Below are 15,585 nucleotides of genomic sequence, written 5' to 3'. Positions count from 1 at the left end.
CTGTGGACCTCAGTGACCTGCACTCACCAGGCTGCTTCCCCAGCTCCTCCACAGCGGTGTTCCCATCTTTCTCTGGAGTGGCTGCTGGGAGAAACATGCTGCTGGGCATCATGACCTCAGGTGTTGCCACCTGGAGAAAAAGAAAAAAGGATATGTGGGGGGAAGAGAAACACAGGAAAATATTTGTCCTGGGTTCAGCTATATCAGTCATTTTTCTCCTTCTTAGTAGCTGGTGCATTGCTGTGTTTTTTAACTTTCAGCCTGGGAACAATGCTGATAACACTGATGTTTTTAGTTGTTGCTAAGTAATGTTTATTCCAACCAAGGACTTTCTCAGTCTCATGCTTTGCCAGGGAGGAGGGGAAGCTGGGAGGAAACAGAGACAGGACACCTGACCCAAACTAGCCAAAGGGGTATTCCATACCACAGCACGTCATGCCCAGTATATAAACCGGGGGGAGTTACCCGGAAGGCCCAGATCAATGCTCGGGTCGGGCTGGGCATGGTTCGGCGAGTGGTGAGCAACTGTATCCTCTCCCCTTGTTATTTCACTAATCATTATTATCATTGGTGGTAGCAGTAGTGGTTTTGTATTATACCTTAGTTGCAGGACTGCTCTTATCTCAACCCGTGGGAGTTACATTCTTTCGATTCTCCTCCCCATCTGTCCGGGAGCGGGGGGAGGAAGAAGGGGGGGAGTGAGCGAGCGGCTGTGTGGTTCTGAGTTACCGGCTGGGCTCAAACCACGACAGTTCTTTATGGCGCCCAACGTGGGGCACGAAGGGTTGAGATAACGACAGATCTGACCAGAGTGTGTCTAATCATATTTGTGATAAGCATTCATTGTTACTACTCGTCACAATGGTGATTATTTGGCTCTCAGACTTGTTGCGCTTGATCTCAGAGTTTCAGCATGTTGTACCTTACTTACAGCCACTATTTTCTGTTTTACTGTTTATCGGCTGGGGGGCCTGGGCTAAGGTTCTTATTTCACTGTACTTCATGGTAATGACTTGTAATACAATAGACTCATTGATCATGAAACTGGTCTGGTATGTGCTTCCAGCGTGGCCATCACCTCTATACTTTGGGAGGTATATAATGAAATATTTTAGCAATTGCATATCTTTTTTTTTCTCCTCGGGGGGTCAACTTACGAAGGAGGCATTCTCTTTCACCCCCCGTTCCCCCACCAGCCTATTTGCAACAGCAGTTGAGAGTTCTGAAGGTTTCAGATGGCCTCTGAATACCCTTGAGACCTGCCTGCTGATTGTGCTGGGGATCAGCATGTTGGCACACATAGGGAGTGTGTTTTACCCATGGCCATCCTGCGCTGGGAACATCCTATTTCATTTAATCTCGAAAGTTAAGCAGTATCGGGTTCAAATCTGGTCTAGGGTTAGACGACGATATAGGAGGACCACCAAGAGATTTTCTCTGAGGCTGGACAGTCATGAGTGGCAGGGTGTGTGGGATAGTATGGGCAAGTATCTAGGCCAGTGGGCCCCTCCAGTGCTTTGGAACTTCACCACTGAACAAGTGCAACATCTGGAAAAACTAGTAAAACACTTAAACGAGGTGTGCTGTCGTCCTGGTTATACCAGAGAGGGACAAATCATGGTAACGTGCTGGGGCTTGGCCTACGCCTACAGAGCCCTGCTCAACACTATCCAGCACCTTCAAAGGGAAAAAAATGTCTCTGGAACTGATGGAAAAGCAACAGACAACGCAGCTACTCCAAGTACAGCAGCTACATCAACCCCAGGGACAAGCACAGCAGCTACTCAAACCCCGACAGCAACAAACAATGCGGCTACTCCAAGCACTGCAGCTACACCAACCCCAGTGACGAGCACAGTAGCTACTCAAACCTCGACAGCAACAGACAACGTGGCTACCCCGAGCACCGCAGCTACACCAACCCCAGTGACAAGCACAGTAGCTACTCAAACCCCATCAGCAACAGACAATGCAGCTGTTGGTGTTACTCAACTCCCAAGCACAACAGCTGCACCAACCCTGGCAACACACACTGCAGCCACTCCAACCCTAGTGGCAGGCACTGCAGCCACTCCAACCACAGTGACAAACACTGCAGCTAAACCAAATGGCCAGTTTGTGACAATGTCTGTTGCCCCTGTAAGCAAAAGCAGACGAGAGGCACAAAAAGCAACCCGCGAAGCGAAGAAAGATGAAGACCCAATGCCATTACTACATGCAACAGCATCTGAACAAGAGTTACTACTACGTGTGTCAGAGGAAGAGGAAGAAGAAGAAGAGGTGACTTCTCAACCCCGGACCTCAACCGAGCTGCAGAATATGCGAAAAGATTTCACCCGTCTTCCAGGGGAGCACATTGTCACCTGGTTGCTCCGATGCTGGGACAATGGGGCCAATGGTCACAAACTAGAAGGAAAGGAAGCCAAGCATCTGGGGTCACTTGCTAGGGAAGGAGGAATTGACAAAGCGATCGCAAGAGAGAAGCGAGCCCTCAGTCTTTGGAGGCGGGTCATGGCAGCTGTGAAGGAAAGGTTTCCCTACAAAGACGATATTATGACTCGCTCAGCCAACTGGACCACGATAGAGAAAGGCATCCAGTCCCTGAGGGAATCAGCCATTCTAGAGATGATCTATCGTAGGCCGGATGCCAAGAACACATCCGTAGATCCAGATGAAGTCGAATGTACACGACCCATGTGGCAGAAACTTACACGGACTGCACCATCATCATATGCCCACACATTGGCATCAATGACCTGGAATGACGGAATATCACCAACAGTGGATTGCCTGATTCGTCAACTCCGAGAGTTTGAAGACAATCTCACCCCTTCCATCATTTCAGCTGTGGAAAAACTGTCCCAGGAGTTCAAACAATTGAGAGACGATTTATCCGATCTATCCAGCTCCCCACGCGTACCAACCCATGTCTCAGCTATTAACAGAAGGCGCCCTACTGCTCAAGAAAGAAAATATAGAAGGCACATGCCACGTGCCACCCTAAGGTTTTACCTGCGGGATCACGGAGAAGACATGAGAAAGTGGGATGGAAAACCTACCTCAGTTCTGGAGCAACGGGTGCGTGAACGGAAGAGGAGAACAATGGTCAAGGATGATCCTCCCAGGAAAGCTGCTGCTCCAGTCTCTGGTGAGCAGTTTCCCAGATGGAGTGGAAGAGCTGATTTTACTCCAGCTCCTGTGATAAGGAATACTAATCCCTTTCTACAAGACATAAGTGGAGAATTTTATGATCACTATTAGAGGGGCCCTGCCTCCAGCCAGGTGGAGGAGAGGGATAATCGGGTTTACTGGACTGTGTGGATCAGATGGCCTGGCACATCAGTCCCACAGAAGTATAAGGCTCTAATAGATACCGGTGCACAGTGTACTGTGATGCCATCAAGGTATCAAGGGGTGAAACCCATTTATATTTCTGGAGTGACAGGAGGATCCCAAGTGTTAACTATGCTTGAAGCTGAAATCAGCCTGACTGGGAGGAAGTGGCAAAAGCACCCCATTGTGACTGGTCCAGGGGCTCCATGCATCCTTGGCATAAACTATCTCAGGACAGGGGACTTCAAAGACCCAAAAGGGTATAGATGGGCTTTTGGTATCGCTGCCTTGGAGACAGAGGAAATTAAGCAGCTGTCCACCTTGCCCGGTCTCTCAGAGGATCCTTCTGTTGTGGGGTTGCTGAAGGTCGAAGAACAACAAGTGCCAATCTCGACCACAACAGTGCACAGGCGGCAATATCGCACCAACCGAGACTCTTTGATTCCCATCCATAAGCTGATCCGCAGACTGGAGAGCCAAGGAGTGATCAGCAGGACCCGCTCACCCTTTAATAGCCCCATATGGCCAGTGCAAAAGTCTAATGGAGAGTGGAGATTAACAGTAGACTATCGTGGCCTGAACGAAGTCACACCACCATTGAGTGCTGCCGTACCGGACATGCTAGAACTTCAATATGAACTGGAGTCAAAGGCAGCCAAGGGGGATGCCACAATTGATATTGCCAATGCATTTTTCTCAATCCCTTTGGCAGCAGAATGCAGGCCACAGTTTGCTTTCACTTGGAGGGGCGTCCAGTACACTTGGAATCGTCTGCCCCAAGGGTGGAAACACAGCCCTACCATCTGCCATGGATTGATCCAGACTGCACTGGAACAGGGGCAAGCTCCAGAACACCTGCAATACATTGATGACATCATCGTGTGGGGTGATACAGTGGAAGAAGTTTTTGAGAAAGGAAGGAAGATAATCCAAATCCTGCTGAAGGCCGGTTTTGCCATAAAATGGAATAAGGTCTAGGGACCTGCACAGGAGATTCAATTTTTGGGAATAAAATGGCAAGATGGACGCCGCCAGATCCCCACGGACGTGATCAACAAGATAACAGCAATGTCTCCACCAACTAACAAGAAAGAAACACAAGCTTTCTTAGGTGTTGTGGGGTTCTGGAGAATGCACATCCCAAATTACAGTCTGATTGTAAGCCCTCTCTATCACGTGACCCGGAAGAAGAAGGATTTCAAATGGGGCCCTGAGCAACAACAAGCCTTTGAACAAATTAAACGAGAAATAGTTCATGCAGTAGCCCTTGGACCAGTCTGGGCCACGCCAGATGTGAAAAATATGCTCTATACCGCAGTCCTACCTGGAGCCTCTGGCAGAAAGCTCCAGGGGAAACTCAAGGTCGACCCCTCGGCTTTTGGAGTCGGGGATATAAAGGATCCGAGGCCAGCTATACTCCCAATGAAAAAGAGATACTGGCAGCCTATGAAGGGGTTCAAGCTGCCTCAGAAGTGAGTGGAACTGAAGCGCAGCTCCTCCTGGCAGCCCGGTTGCCTGTGCTGGGCTGGATGTTCAAAGGCAGGATCTCCTCTACACATCATGCAACTGATGCTACATGGAGTAAGTGGGCCACACTAATTGCAGAACGAGCTCGAATAGGAAATCCCAGTCATCCAGGAATTCTAGAAGTCATCATGGACTGGCCAGAGGGCAAAGATTTGGGATGTCACTAGAAGAGGAGGTGACGCGTGCTGAAGAGGCCCCACCATATAATGAACTGTCAGAGAGTGAAAAGCAATATGCCTTGTTTACTGATGGGTCCTGCCATATTGTGGGAAAGCATAGGAGATGGAAGGCAGCTGTGTGGAGTCCCCTGGGACAAGTTGCAGAAACTGCTGAAGGAGAGGATGGATGCAGTCAGTTTGCAGAGGTGAAAGCCATCCAGCTGGCCTTGGACATTGCTGAATGAGAAAAATGGCCAGTACTTTATACTGACTCATGGATGGTGGCAAATGCCCTGTGGGGGTGGTTGCAGCAATGGAAGCAGAGCAACTGGCAACGCAGAAGTAAACCATCTGGGCTGCTGCACTGTGGCAAGATATCGCTGCCCGGGTGCAGAACCTGGTGGTGAAGGTACGCCACGTAGATGCTCATGTACCCAAGAGTCGGGCCACTGAGGAACATCAGAACAACCAGCAAGTGGATAAAGCTGCTAAGATTGAAGTGGCTCAGATGGACTTAGATTGGCAACATAAGGGTGAATTATTTTTAGCCAGGTGGGCCCATGACACCTCAGGCCATCAAGGCAGAGATGCAACATATAGATGGGCTTGTGATCGAGGGGTGGACTTAACAATGGACACTATTGCCCAGGTTATTCATGAATGTGAAACATGTGCTGCAATTAAGCAAGCCAAGCAGTTAAAGCCTCTCTGGTATGGAGGACGATGGCTGAAGTACAAGTATGGGGAGGCCTGGCAGATTGACTATATCACACTCCCACCAACCCGCCAAGGGAAGCGCTATGTTCTTACCATGGTGGAAGCAACCACTGGCTGGCTGGAAACATACGCCGTGCCCCATGCCACTGCCCGGAACACTATCCTGGGCCTTGAGCAACAAGTCTTGTGGTGACACGGCACCCCAGAGAGAATTGAGTCAGACAATGGGACTCATTTCCGGAACAACCTCATAGACACTTGGGCCAAAGAGCATGGCATTGAGTGGGTATATCACATCCCCTGTCATGCACCAGCCTCTGGGAAAATCGAATGGTACAATGGGCTGTTAAAAACTACCCTGAGAGCAATGGGTGGTGGGACTTTCAAACACTGGGATACACATTTACCAAAAGCCACCTGGTTGGTCAACACTAGGGGATCTGCCAACAGGGCTGGCCCAGCCCAATCAGAACTTTTACGTACTGTAGAGGAGGATAAAGTTCCTGTGGTGCACATAAAGAATTTGTTGGGGAAGACAGTCTGGGTTATTCCTGCTTCAGGTAAAGGCAAACCCACTCGTGGGGTTGCTTTTGCTCAGGGACCTGGATATACTTGGTGGGTAATGCGGGAAGATGGGGAAGTCCGATGTGTACCTCAAGGGGATTTGATTTTGGGGGAAAACAGCCAATGAAGTCAATTGGATGCTGTTGCTTGCTCTATAACACTTTTATAGCCCACCAGATAGATATCTTCAGGTCGCCAGCATTTGACCCTGACTTCCCTCCGATCATCACCTCAACAAAGAATGAATTTTGAGGAAACCAGACGAGCTCAGCAGTGATCAGACGAGTTTGGCAGTGTCATCAGCAGGCAACAACCCAACACTACACACCGTCCCTCCTGCCCTGAAAGGCTATTACAAGAGATGGAGCCTGACATCATGGACTGGATGAGTTCAGCAATTTTACAGGGATTGATCCATGGACTAGGGAATGATACCTTTCTCTGTGTGTGGGTGTGGGTGTATATATATGTGTATATATGGGACAGGGGCGATGGTGTGTTGAGAGATGTGGGATCTGAGCATGACGTGAATGGTATGGAATAAGGGGTGGATACTGTCCTGGGTTCAGCTATATCAGTCATTTTTCTCCTTCTTAGTAGCTGGTGCAGTGCTGTGTTTTTTAACTTTCAGCCTGGGAACAATGCTGATAACACTGATGTTTTTAGTTGTTGCTAAGTAATGTTTATTCCAACCAAGGACTTTCTCAGTCTCATGCTTTGCCAGGGAGGAGGGGAAGGCGGGAGGAAACAGAGACAGGACACCTGACCCAAACAAGTCAAAGGGGTATTCCATACCACAGCACGTCATGCCCAGTATATAAACCAGGGGGAGTTACCCGGAAGGCCAGATCACTGCTCGGGTCGGGCTGGGTATCGGTCGGCGGGTGGTGAGCAATTGTATCCTCTCCCCTTGTTATTTCACTAATCATTATTATCATTGGTGGTAGCAGTAGTGGTTTTGTATTATATCTTAGTTGCGGGACTGCTCTTATCTCAACCTGTGGGAGTTACATTCTTTCGATTCTCCTCCCCATCTGTCCGGGAGCGGGGGGAGGAAGAAGGGGGGGAGTGAGCGAGCGGCTGTGTGGTTCTGAGTTACCGGCTGGGCTCAAACCACGACAATATTTTACACATCTTCAGTGGCAAAATTAGACACCAGTATTGTAAAGTCAGAGGTGTCACTTTTCATAGCTCACTGAAGACTCATATTTATTAGACAAAGCTCACATCAGTCAAAAGTGTTTCTACAGTTATATTCTGGACATAATTAGCAGTGCACACTTGAAGAATAATCTTATTAATATTTTTCCTTTATGTAGAATTCAGACTTTGATCACTGACAATGTTTTGTCATGGGCTTTGAAACTTCTTTTGCAACCAATTAGGTAGATAAGTTGAAAGGCCCACCTTAAGCTGCTGAAAACATAAGTCCCCTAATTAAATCATACCTCATAAAGTACGCTGTAATCTTGAACTAGGGAGCATTGCAGCAGTGTTTCCAAAGTGTATTGATGCAGGAAAAGGAGGGGCATGAGAAAGAAAAGTACAAATAAGGAGAGAGGTGACAAAGGAAAGGATGAATAAGGGAAGACTAAAAAGAAAGCAAATAGTCTGCAAACTGGAAAGCTTTTGGTAAACCTTTCCTTGCTCTGACTGATGTGTTCCCTTTGCCTCTCTTCAAGTGTTTGCCTATAACCTGCACCACCATAACCAGTGCAGTGCTTGAACACCAACAGTTTTAAAGAGCCGGAGAGTTTGCGTACTTCAGTTGGAGATGCTCTTTGAAAGAGTCAAATGCACACACTCATCTTTTTCTGGAAAACTGTTTCTTTGGGTGTACCCAGTCACACACAGAACATACAAACTACCTCACTAGCAATTTGCACATGGTTGGCATTGGACGCAGGACAACGCATACCCTTCTGAACATCCAGACCAGTACCTTGCACCACCTGAAAAGCTGCCTACAGCCCTTCTCCCAGCGCAGCAACTGGACAGACAGACCCACATCACCATCACTGTGCCATATTCTGGCGCACGGCTGCCAGCACTGGTTAGATGCCTGTGGCAAGTGAAGACATCTCTACAGCTCAGAGCAGCTGCACGCCTCACCCCACTGATGCTCAGGGAGCACTGCCCTTTCACCAGGGCTGAGGTACTTGAAGGAACAGAAACCAACACTGAGTTGCAATGCTTGTGGTGCTTCTGCTCCCAGCCTCTGACTGCTGGGAAAGTGAGGCATAAACAAACATTCCTAGATGTGTATGTTTCGTAGCAAAACACGTCTCTCCATCCTTCTGTCAGATACTAAGAACCTTGGACTTCAGAAGAGAGTGAGGCTGTTATCTGCACGCCATGTATCTTGCTTTCTGCAAAGTCAAGGACCGCAAGGCTCTGACTGAACTGCATGAGATATTAGAAAATCTGTGGTGAAGCTGAAGGTAAACCTATGTGCAGGACATGAAATCTTCCTTGACACATGTCAAATCCAAGCAAACACAGACTAGACCTTGGCTTCCCTAAGTGAATGGAAGCAAAAACAGTCCATGAAAAACCTCAGAAACAAATGTTGGTGTATGACGGGCTGCAGCCATCCAACCCGTGCTGGGGAGGGGTGCTGAGCTCCACCCTTTACTGGGGTGGCCAGTGCATGGGGGCGAGTGCCAGGTCCCACCGGTGTCTGCAGGAAGGGCAGCTGACCCTGATAAATCACCAGGAGGAAAGCTGAGTACACCATGTTCATTCCACCTTTTACTCTAAGCAGGAGTATCTGACGGCTGTGGGTGGTGGGTCAGGAGACATGGAAGGTCACCAGTTAATTCCTGGTAGCAGGGCTTGGAGCAGGGGGATGAACAGGGACGCCGAGGGGGGAAGGCAAGAAGGAGCTGTCCCTCTCAGCTTTATCAGCAGGGAGAGTGCTTTCCTAGAATCTTTAGGAATTACAAAAAATAAATCAGGAGAAATTAAAAAAAACCCCAACAGAGTAGAAAAAGAATAAAATTATCTAACACCTAAGCTGCACATCATTATAGAAACTGTGGGCTTTTTATACATATTACAGTAAGGCAGCCATCCCCACTACCACACTCAGTACGATGGATCAGTAATTATTTTCATATACTTTAATTAGAAAAACTCAGATGTCTATGAATAATAATGGAAAAGAGAGACTTTTGCACTTGAAAGGTTGAAGCCAATCAAGTGTGAATGATGGCAAAAAGAAAAAAAAAGACACCAATTCATCAGGCTTCTGTTGTCTCGCTGTGTCTTTAATCATAATTCCTGATTGGGATTCAAGAAGGCAGTAAGCAGCGGTTCTTTGTCTGCCTTCACCTTCTGTCAATTAACTCTCCCCGAAATATAATCATCAAACTCACATGCTCCTCTGCATCTTAATCTGGGGCTCCAAACCAGTAAGTCCTGCCCTATATGCGTTTAAGTAATTAGCTTTATCTACCTGCATCTCCATAGCCACAGTTCTCACCCTACTTCTACCCCTCCCATCCCAATAAAAAGGAAAAAAAAAAAAAGGTGGGAAGAAAAAAAAGAGGCTGTGGTGCATTGAATTGCTACAGGCACAAAATCCCAAAAGGCAAACAGAAAAAGCTTGGAAAAAAGTAAAGGAAACTGGAAATTCTGGATATAGATGTAGGGCAACTGCAGGCAGTCCAGCCAGCCACACAGAGCTGGCCCTGGGAAGCAAAACCTTGAAAATAAGGCACTGGTCTTGCTTCAGCAACTAGACCACTTCACTCCTCTACCTGCTCGGCACCATTCAGGCTTCTCCTCAAACTGCCACTGTTCAGGGCAGGACCACTCTGTCTCTTCATCCCCACGAACACCCCCAAGCACGTAGTACAAATAGAAATGGTGGTGAGGCTGCTGCACGTCTCAAATCGCTTTGCATTTACACTGAATTCCAGATTGCTCATTTTGAACTATTTGTCCTTTTACACTTCAAACCCATCCGCGGATACACCATTTCCTTGTACGTGCAGGAAATGCCTCGCACATTGTGGCTGGTTTTAATATAAACAAATGCTGGGAGTACCAAGGGGCAGGAAGGTTTAGTAGGCCACGGCCACCCGACAGATAAACAAGGAGCAGTGCTCTGCAACACAGCATTTCCTACTTCAGATGTATATAAACAGCATTAACTGTTCTGGTGATAGAGGGGAACATGTTTCTCTCAAGCACAACCTGTGTTAGTGCATGCAGTTTTTCAATGCTCTCTACCTCCTTCTCACCTGAGCAGGCAACACCTGGCATGAAATCCTGGCATCCATCTGTGGTGCTGCTCAGTACCTCCATCTCCCTGTCTAAGTGTCTCTTCAACACCAACTGTTCCCCAATGGCAACATGTCAGTCAGTGTGAACCGTTATTAAAAAACCAACACTACAGATTTAAGTTTGACAAATGTGACTGGCTTTTCCCTTTCCTTCTTCTGCACATACTTGTTTTGCTCTAACATTAAACTGTATCCCCTTTGCAGTGAAAAGAGCAAAGGAGGGGGAAGTTTGGGCCAGAGATTGTGGCAGCCCCTCCTGTGCCCCGCTTTGAAACATCTCCCCTGTGGTCTGTACTGGAGATGGGAGTGCTGGCTGGGGAACTTCCCTCTAGAGCAGACCACAGAGAAGCTGATTATCTGCCTTAGATGGAAAGTTGTTGGGACAAGCCTCTTTGCTTCCAAGGACCCTCCCTTTCAGATGAAATTCAGATCGCCTTAAGGAGACAAAATTTCTTTATGATGAAAAGATCCACTCACATGCATGGGCCCCCCAATTCAATGGCCATTTCTATAGACAATGTGGTCCAATGAGCGACTGTACAAAACACCCAAGGGCTGACACGCCACGTCTCCAGCCTACCTGCCCCACGAGGATCCCCAGCAGATCACACATGTCCTGACACCTACAGACCTGTCACTGGTCTGGAGAACAACCTGTGGGTCCACTCCTCACTGGAAACAACCTGCACCAGTGACAAGCATGGCTCCTGCCACTACTGAATCTACCAGATCTTTAAGACAATGAACTGCAGAGCTGCTTATCAGCACGGAATGGAGGCTCTGAGCTGAACACCCCTCCTGTGCTGGCACTGGCAGTGTGACACAAGGATATTCCTGGCACGTTCAATGAATTAATCTTGGACAGGGTGAATAGCCAGCTCCCCTCATGCACTGGATCTGCCTGCTCTGACCTTCCTCTGGACTGAGCGACCAAAGTTGTGGACAGTCTATGCAGTTCCTCTGTAAATAACCCAAAATGCTGAAATCATGTGGCTTTGAAAAGCAAATCTCTCGAAGGGGTTTGAGGAGATATATTACTATCCCTATGTCCATGCAACCGGAGGAAACACACACGCAATGCAAGGTTCCCAAACCAGACAAAGGAAGTAATTTCCATTACAAAGAGAGAGAGGGGGTGCTGGAGTGAAAAGCTTCATTAGACTCAGAGAGGCAAAGCAATGGCAGTATACCAAGGTCACTTTTAATTTAGACCATCTAATTGGCAAACATGGCTCCAAATGGCTATCATCTCACAGGGCTCAGAATTAATGAAGCCCGATTACTTTCATTACCTTCATCCGAGATGGAGAATGAGACACAGACTGAGAGGGAAAGGGGGGAGTGAGAGGGAGCGAGAAGGAGAGAGAAAAATTGAATGACAGCAGAAGGGAGAGAGCAATAAGAAAAGACAATAGGAAAGAGGGAAAAAATGTAAAGATGGCAAGAGGGGAGAAGTGAGGATGGCAGGGACAGGCAAGAATTACTCTTAGAGCAAGGAAGAACAGAAAAAGATGGAAAGGCGGCTGAAACACTGGGAATATGCCCTAAACCAAGGAAGAGAAAACTGACAACAGAAATGACAGGAATGTGCAGAAGGATAAAACTGGCCACAGGAGGAGGGAGAGCTCCCCGCTCCTGGAGGCTCTTGGGAAGCTGTCCCTTCTCCTGGCTTGAGCCCATCAGTCTTGTCAATTGACTGTGCTAGCGAACTGCACTTCACCCTCATTAAGGGACTCTCTGCTGAAGCGGTGCAGGCCCAAGATTAGCCAAGAGGCTGTTATGTGGAAAGATGGCAATTAGACCCTCTCGGAGCGGCTGTGATGCCACATGAAATGAACTTGACCACATCTGTTCGCCAGCCCTGTGGAAGGGAAGCTGCAGGAGATGGGGGATGGTGGGAGCCCCTGCCCCATGGCACATCCCTAGCCCCACACCATGTGGGAGCATCCTGCACTCCTCTCCCCTCCTGAAGCCCCAGTCCCCGCAGCTGGGCTGGCGGAGAGGACCCGGGGCATCCCATGGGACGGCCAGACCAGCTGCTTGCTGATAGGAAAGGATGGAGCCTGGAACAGCCAGCTCTGGGATGCTGAGCACAAGCAAGCAGCATTACTATAGTAACAGACATATTAGACACTGCAGGTTCCTGAAAGGCATCTGATAAGGTATTATTAACTGGAGCCTCCTCCAAATACCCAGCGCAAAGATGCTGTGTCGAAAGGGACCTGGCTCCCATTTACTGGACTGCAATTCCCTCATGGTAGCACCAAGACCCAATTCACGTGTCAGACTGAGATGGGAATCTCAGCTAGAATGAACAAAATTAGGAACCTTTCATTCTGCCACATGACTTCATGAAGCCATACTGATTTCAAAATATTTGTCATTTAATGCAAAAAAAGAACCACCTTCTCGACCCACATGCTGTTTGACTTGAAGCAAGAGAGACAATCTTCCTCTCCACACATCTCTCTGGGTACCAAAGGGAACAGCTGCCCAGGGCCAGTGGCAATGGCAAGGTGGAAAAACAGGAATGAGCAAGAAGATGGGCTTCATGGCTAAGCCAGTCTTCACGGTTCTCAGCAGAAGTCCTGTGCTCTGCAGCAGCAGGATGAGGCCCCACTCTAGCTCAGTAGATGCCTCACCTAAAGGGACTGTCCTCCACAGAACTGCAGTTGCTTTGGCCACGTCCTCTGTGGAGTGTCTCCAGTTCCTAATGAGTGGCTTCTGCCAGTCTCCCTGTATCTTGGAGGACACAGACTTGCTCAGGCCAAGAAGATGGACTGGCCCAACTGCACCCGTTCCAGACTGCACGTTCTGCCAACAGCCCAGCTCAGAGACAAACCATTTCACACCAGCGTAACAGATACCCTTAGCAAACTGGTTATGCTTGCTGGCCTAAGAAAGGGGCTCAGCTTCTGCTCACTGCTCTTACAAGGTCAAGATGTCTTCCATCAATTTAGTTAGAAGCTAATAAGATTCATTCAAGTCCTCAGAAGGTATTTACACACTAAGCACCATGAATCAAACTGGATGCAGATCGCAGAGACTGAGGTCTTTGTGATGGGACAGCTCCTTGACCCAGGAACATGAGTGGTGGGCAGAGCTGAGCTGTGCCCTGCTCGAGCCTGTGGGCACAGCCAGTTCACAGGGTTAGTGAACTGCTGGTGCTCTTCTTCCCTATCTCCCTATATTTTGTTACTCAGAGAGTGCTGGGGCCCATCAGCCTGGCTGGATTTTTAATGGGTTTACAGCATGGTGCCTACTTGGGGCACGTACGGTTCTTGCAGTCAGTCTGGAGCGCTCGGTCCAACAGTGGCCACCACCAGCCCCTGCAGCCCACGGGGCACAGGACACCTCGGCGGGGCCCAGAGAGAGGGCAGGACAGTGAGAGGACAGGGAGCTGGTAAAGCAAAGTGGGAAGATAAAAAGCATAAAGGCATTTGAGAAGGAGCCACAGGAGGACTGGGAGAGTGATAGAAAGAGATGAGAGAACTGTAAGAAAAAAGCTGGGCAACGCTGCATGTGCTTGCTCAAATGATGTCACAGGAGGGGAGTTGATAAAGAACATGAGTACTACGACAAACATGATGTTATTGACCTCCATTGTCAGGAATTGGCAAAGAAGGGGGAATACAAGCAGAAACGGGGTACAAAAAAAAAATCACAAAGAGAAAGAACTGAAAGGAATCAAAATAAACACTTATATACTTGGTGACAAGTTCTTAAATGCAGACACAACCTTGCCTTGAAGATTATACCAAAGAAATAACAGTGTAGAAATCTGACAATACATCCCATTTGTGAATTTAGAAGGGGTTTTGAAAATATGTCTTATTAATTCTACCTGTATCTTAAACTGAGACTAGCAAATGGAAAGGTGCACTCATGTGAAACCTATGAAAAGGGAATTTATGAAAAAAACATTCTGGAACTCAGAATGTTATTTACTGAAGCAAGTGCCTGAGTGCTGGAGAGTGCAGTAACCCATTACGAGCATTTGTGCACCGCAACAGCACATACAAGTCCCATAGAAGAGGTCCAGCAGCTCCACGTGTACACTAGCTGCAGAGAGGGCTGCTGGGTCAGCAGCTCTGGGTAAAGCCAGAGCACAAACCCAGGTCTCACAAATGAGAACTTGAACACTGCACTGTTAATTTGCTACTTCTCATCAAGCACTAGCTCTTGAGTCAGATGAATTTCGGTTCCTTGGAGATGGTGTTGGAGAAGTATTCCCATGCTGGGTGCTACAACGAGGATGTAGGGCAGAACAAGAGCCTGATGCAAATGTGTTTGTGCTGAACCACAATCTGCTATCTGAAGTTTCTGCTCCCCATCAGAAGCTGCACAAGCAATAGCCATCACAACCCATACACAAGCACAATGTTGTTGGACAAAGAGCTCGAGAAGCGGAGTTGTTAGAAGTTTTGAGCTCTAAATGAAGACAGTTAATTTTAGTAAACTTTCACTCCACACTTAAATGTCTAACTTCCTACTTCAGAGAATTTTAAATACCTATGCTTAGCTTTTGAGTTAAAACCAGGCATTTCCAAACATTTTAAAAACAGCATTTGAAACAGTAGCTCCAGTATTCAAGAGTCCTTTAAGGTTCCACCTCCCTTGGGCAAATGGTAGCATATCCCTTGCTTGTTCAGGTTACCCTGAAAAGAGGGAATCGTTACATAACAAAACCATTGTAATTTTGGATGGAGCAACTCCTCACAGATCCAACTTATCTCACATGACCATAACAATGATCCTCATTGTCCTGGGTTCAGCTGTAGCAGTTATTTTTCTCCTTCCTAGTATCTGGTGCAGTGCTGTGTTTCGGCTTTAGTCTGAAAACAATGCTGATAACACACCAATGTTTTAATTGTTCCTAAGTAATGCTTACCCCAATCAAGGACTTTTCAGTCTCATGCTCTGCCAGGGAGGAGGGGGCACAAGAAGCCAGAAGGAAGCAGAGACAGGACACCTGACCCAAACTAGCCAAAGGGGTA

The 15,585-nt window shown here is 47.8% G+C and overlaps 1 protein-coding gene across 1 annotated transcript in view; it reads right to left on the bottom strand.

The window, feature by feature from the left end:
• The window catches only part of LOC115619129 (zinc finger homeobox protein 3-like), a 141,040-nt gene that overhangs the window by 12,820 nt on the left and 112,635 nt on the right, over positions 1 to 15,585 (bottom strand). Inside the window, exon 8 of the mRNA XM_030511174.1 lies at positions 28 to 130. Within this exon, the coding sequence (XP_030367034.1) occupies positions 28 to 130 (103 nt within the window). The remainder of the gene's footprint in view (positions 1 to 27; positions 131 to 15,585) is intronic.

Source organism: Strigops habroptila, chromosome W, assembly GCF_004027225.2.
Source record: "Strigops habroptila isolate Jane chromosome W, bStrHab1.2.pri, whole genome shotgun sequence".
NCBI classification, from domain to species: domain Eukaryota; kingdom Metazoa; phylum Chordata; class Aves; order Psittaciformes; family Psittacidae; genus Strigops; species Strigops habroptila.
Note: the sequence above shows the minus strand (reverse complement) of the source record. Positions and strands in the feature narration are given on the sequence as shown.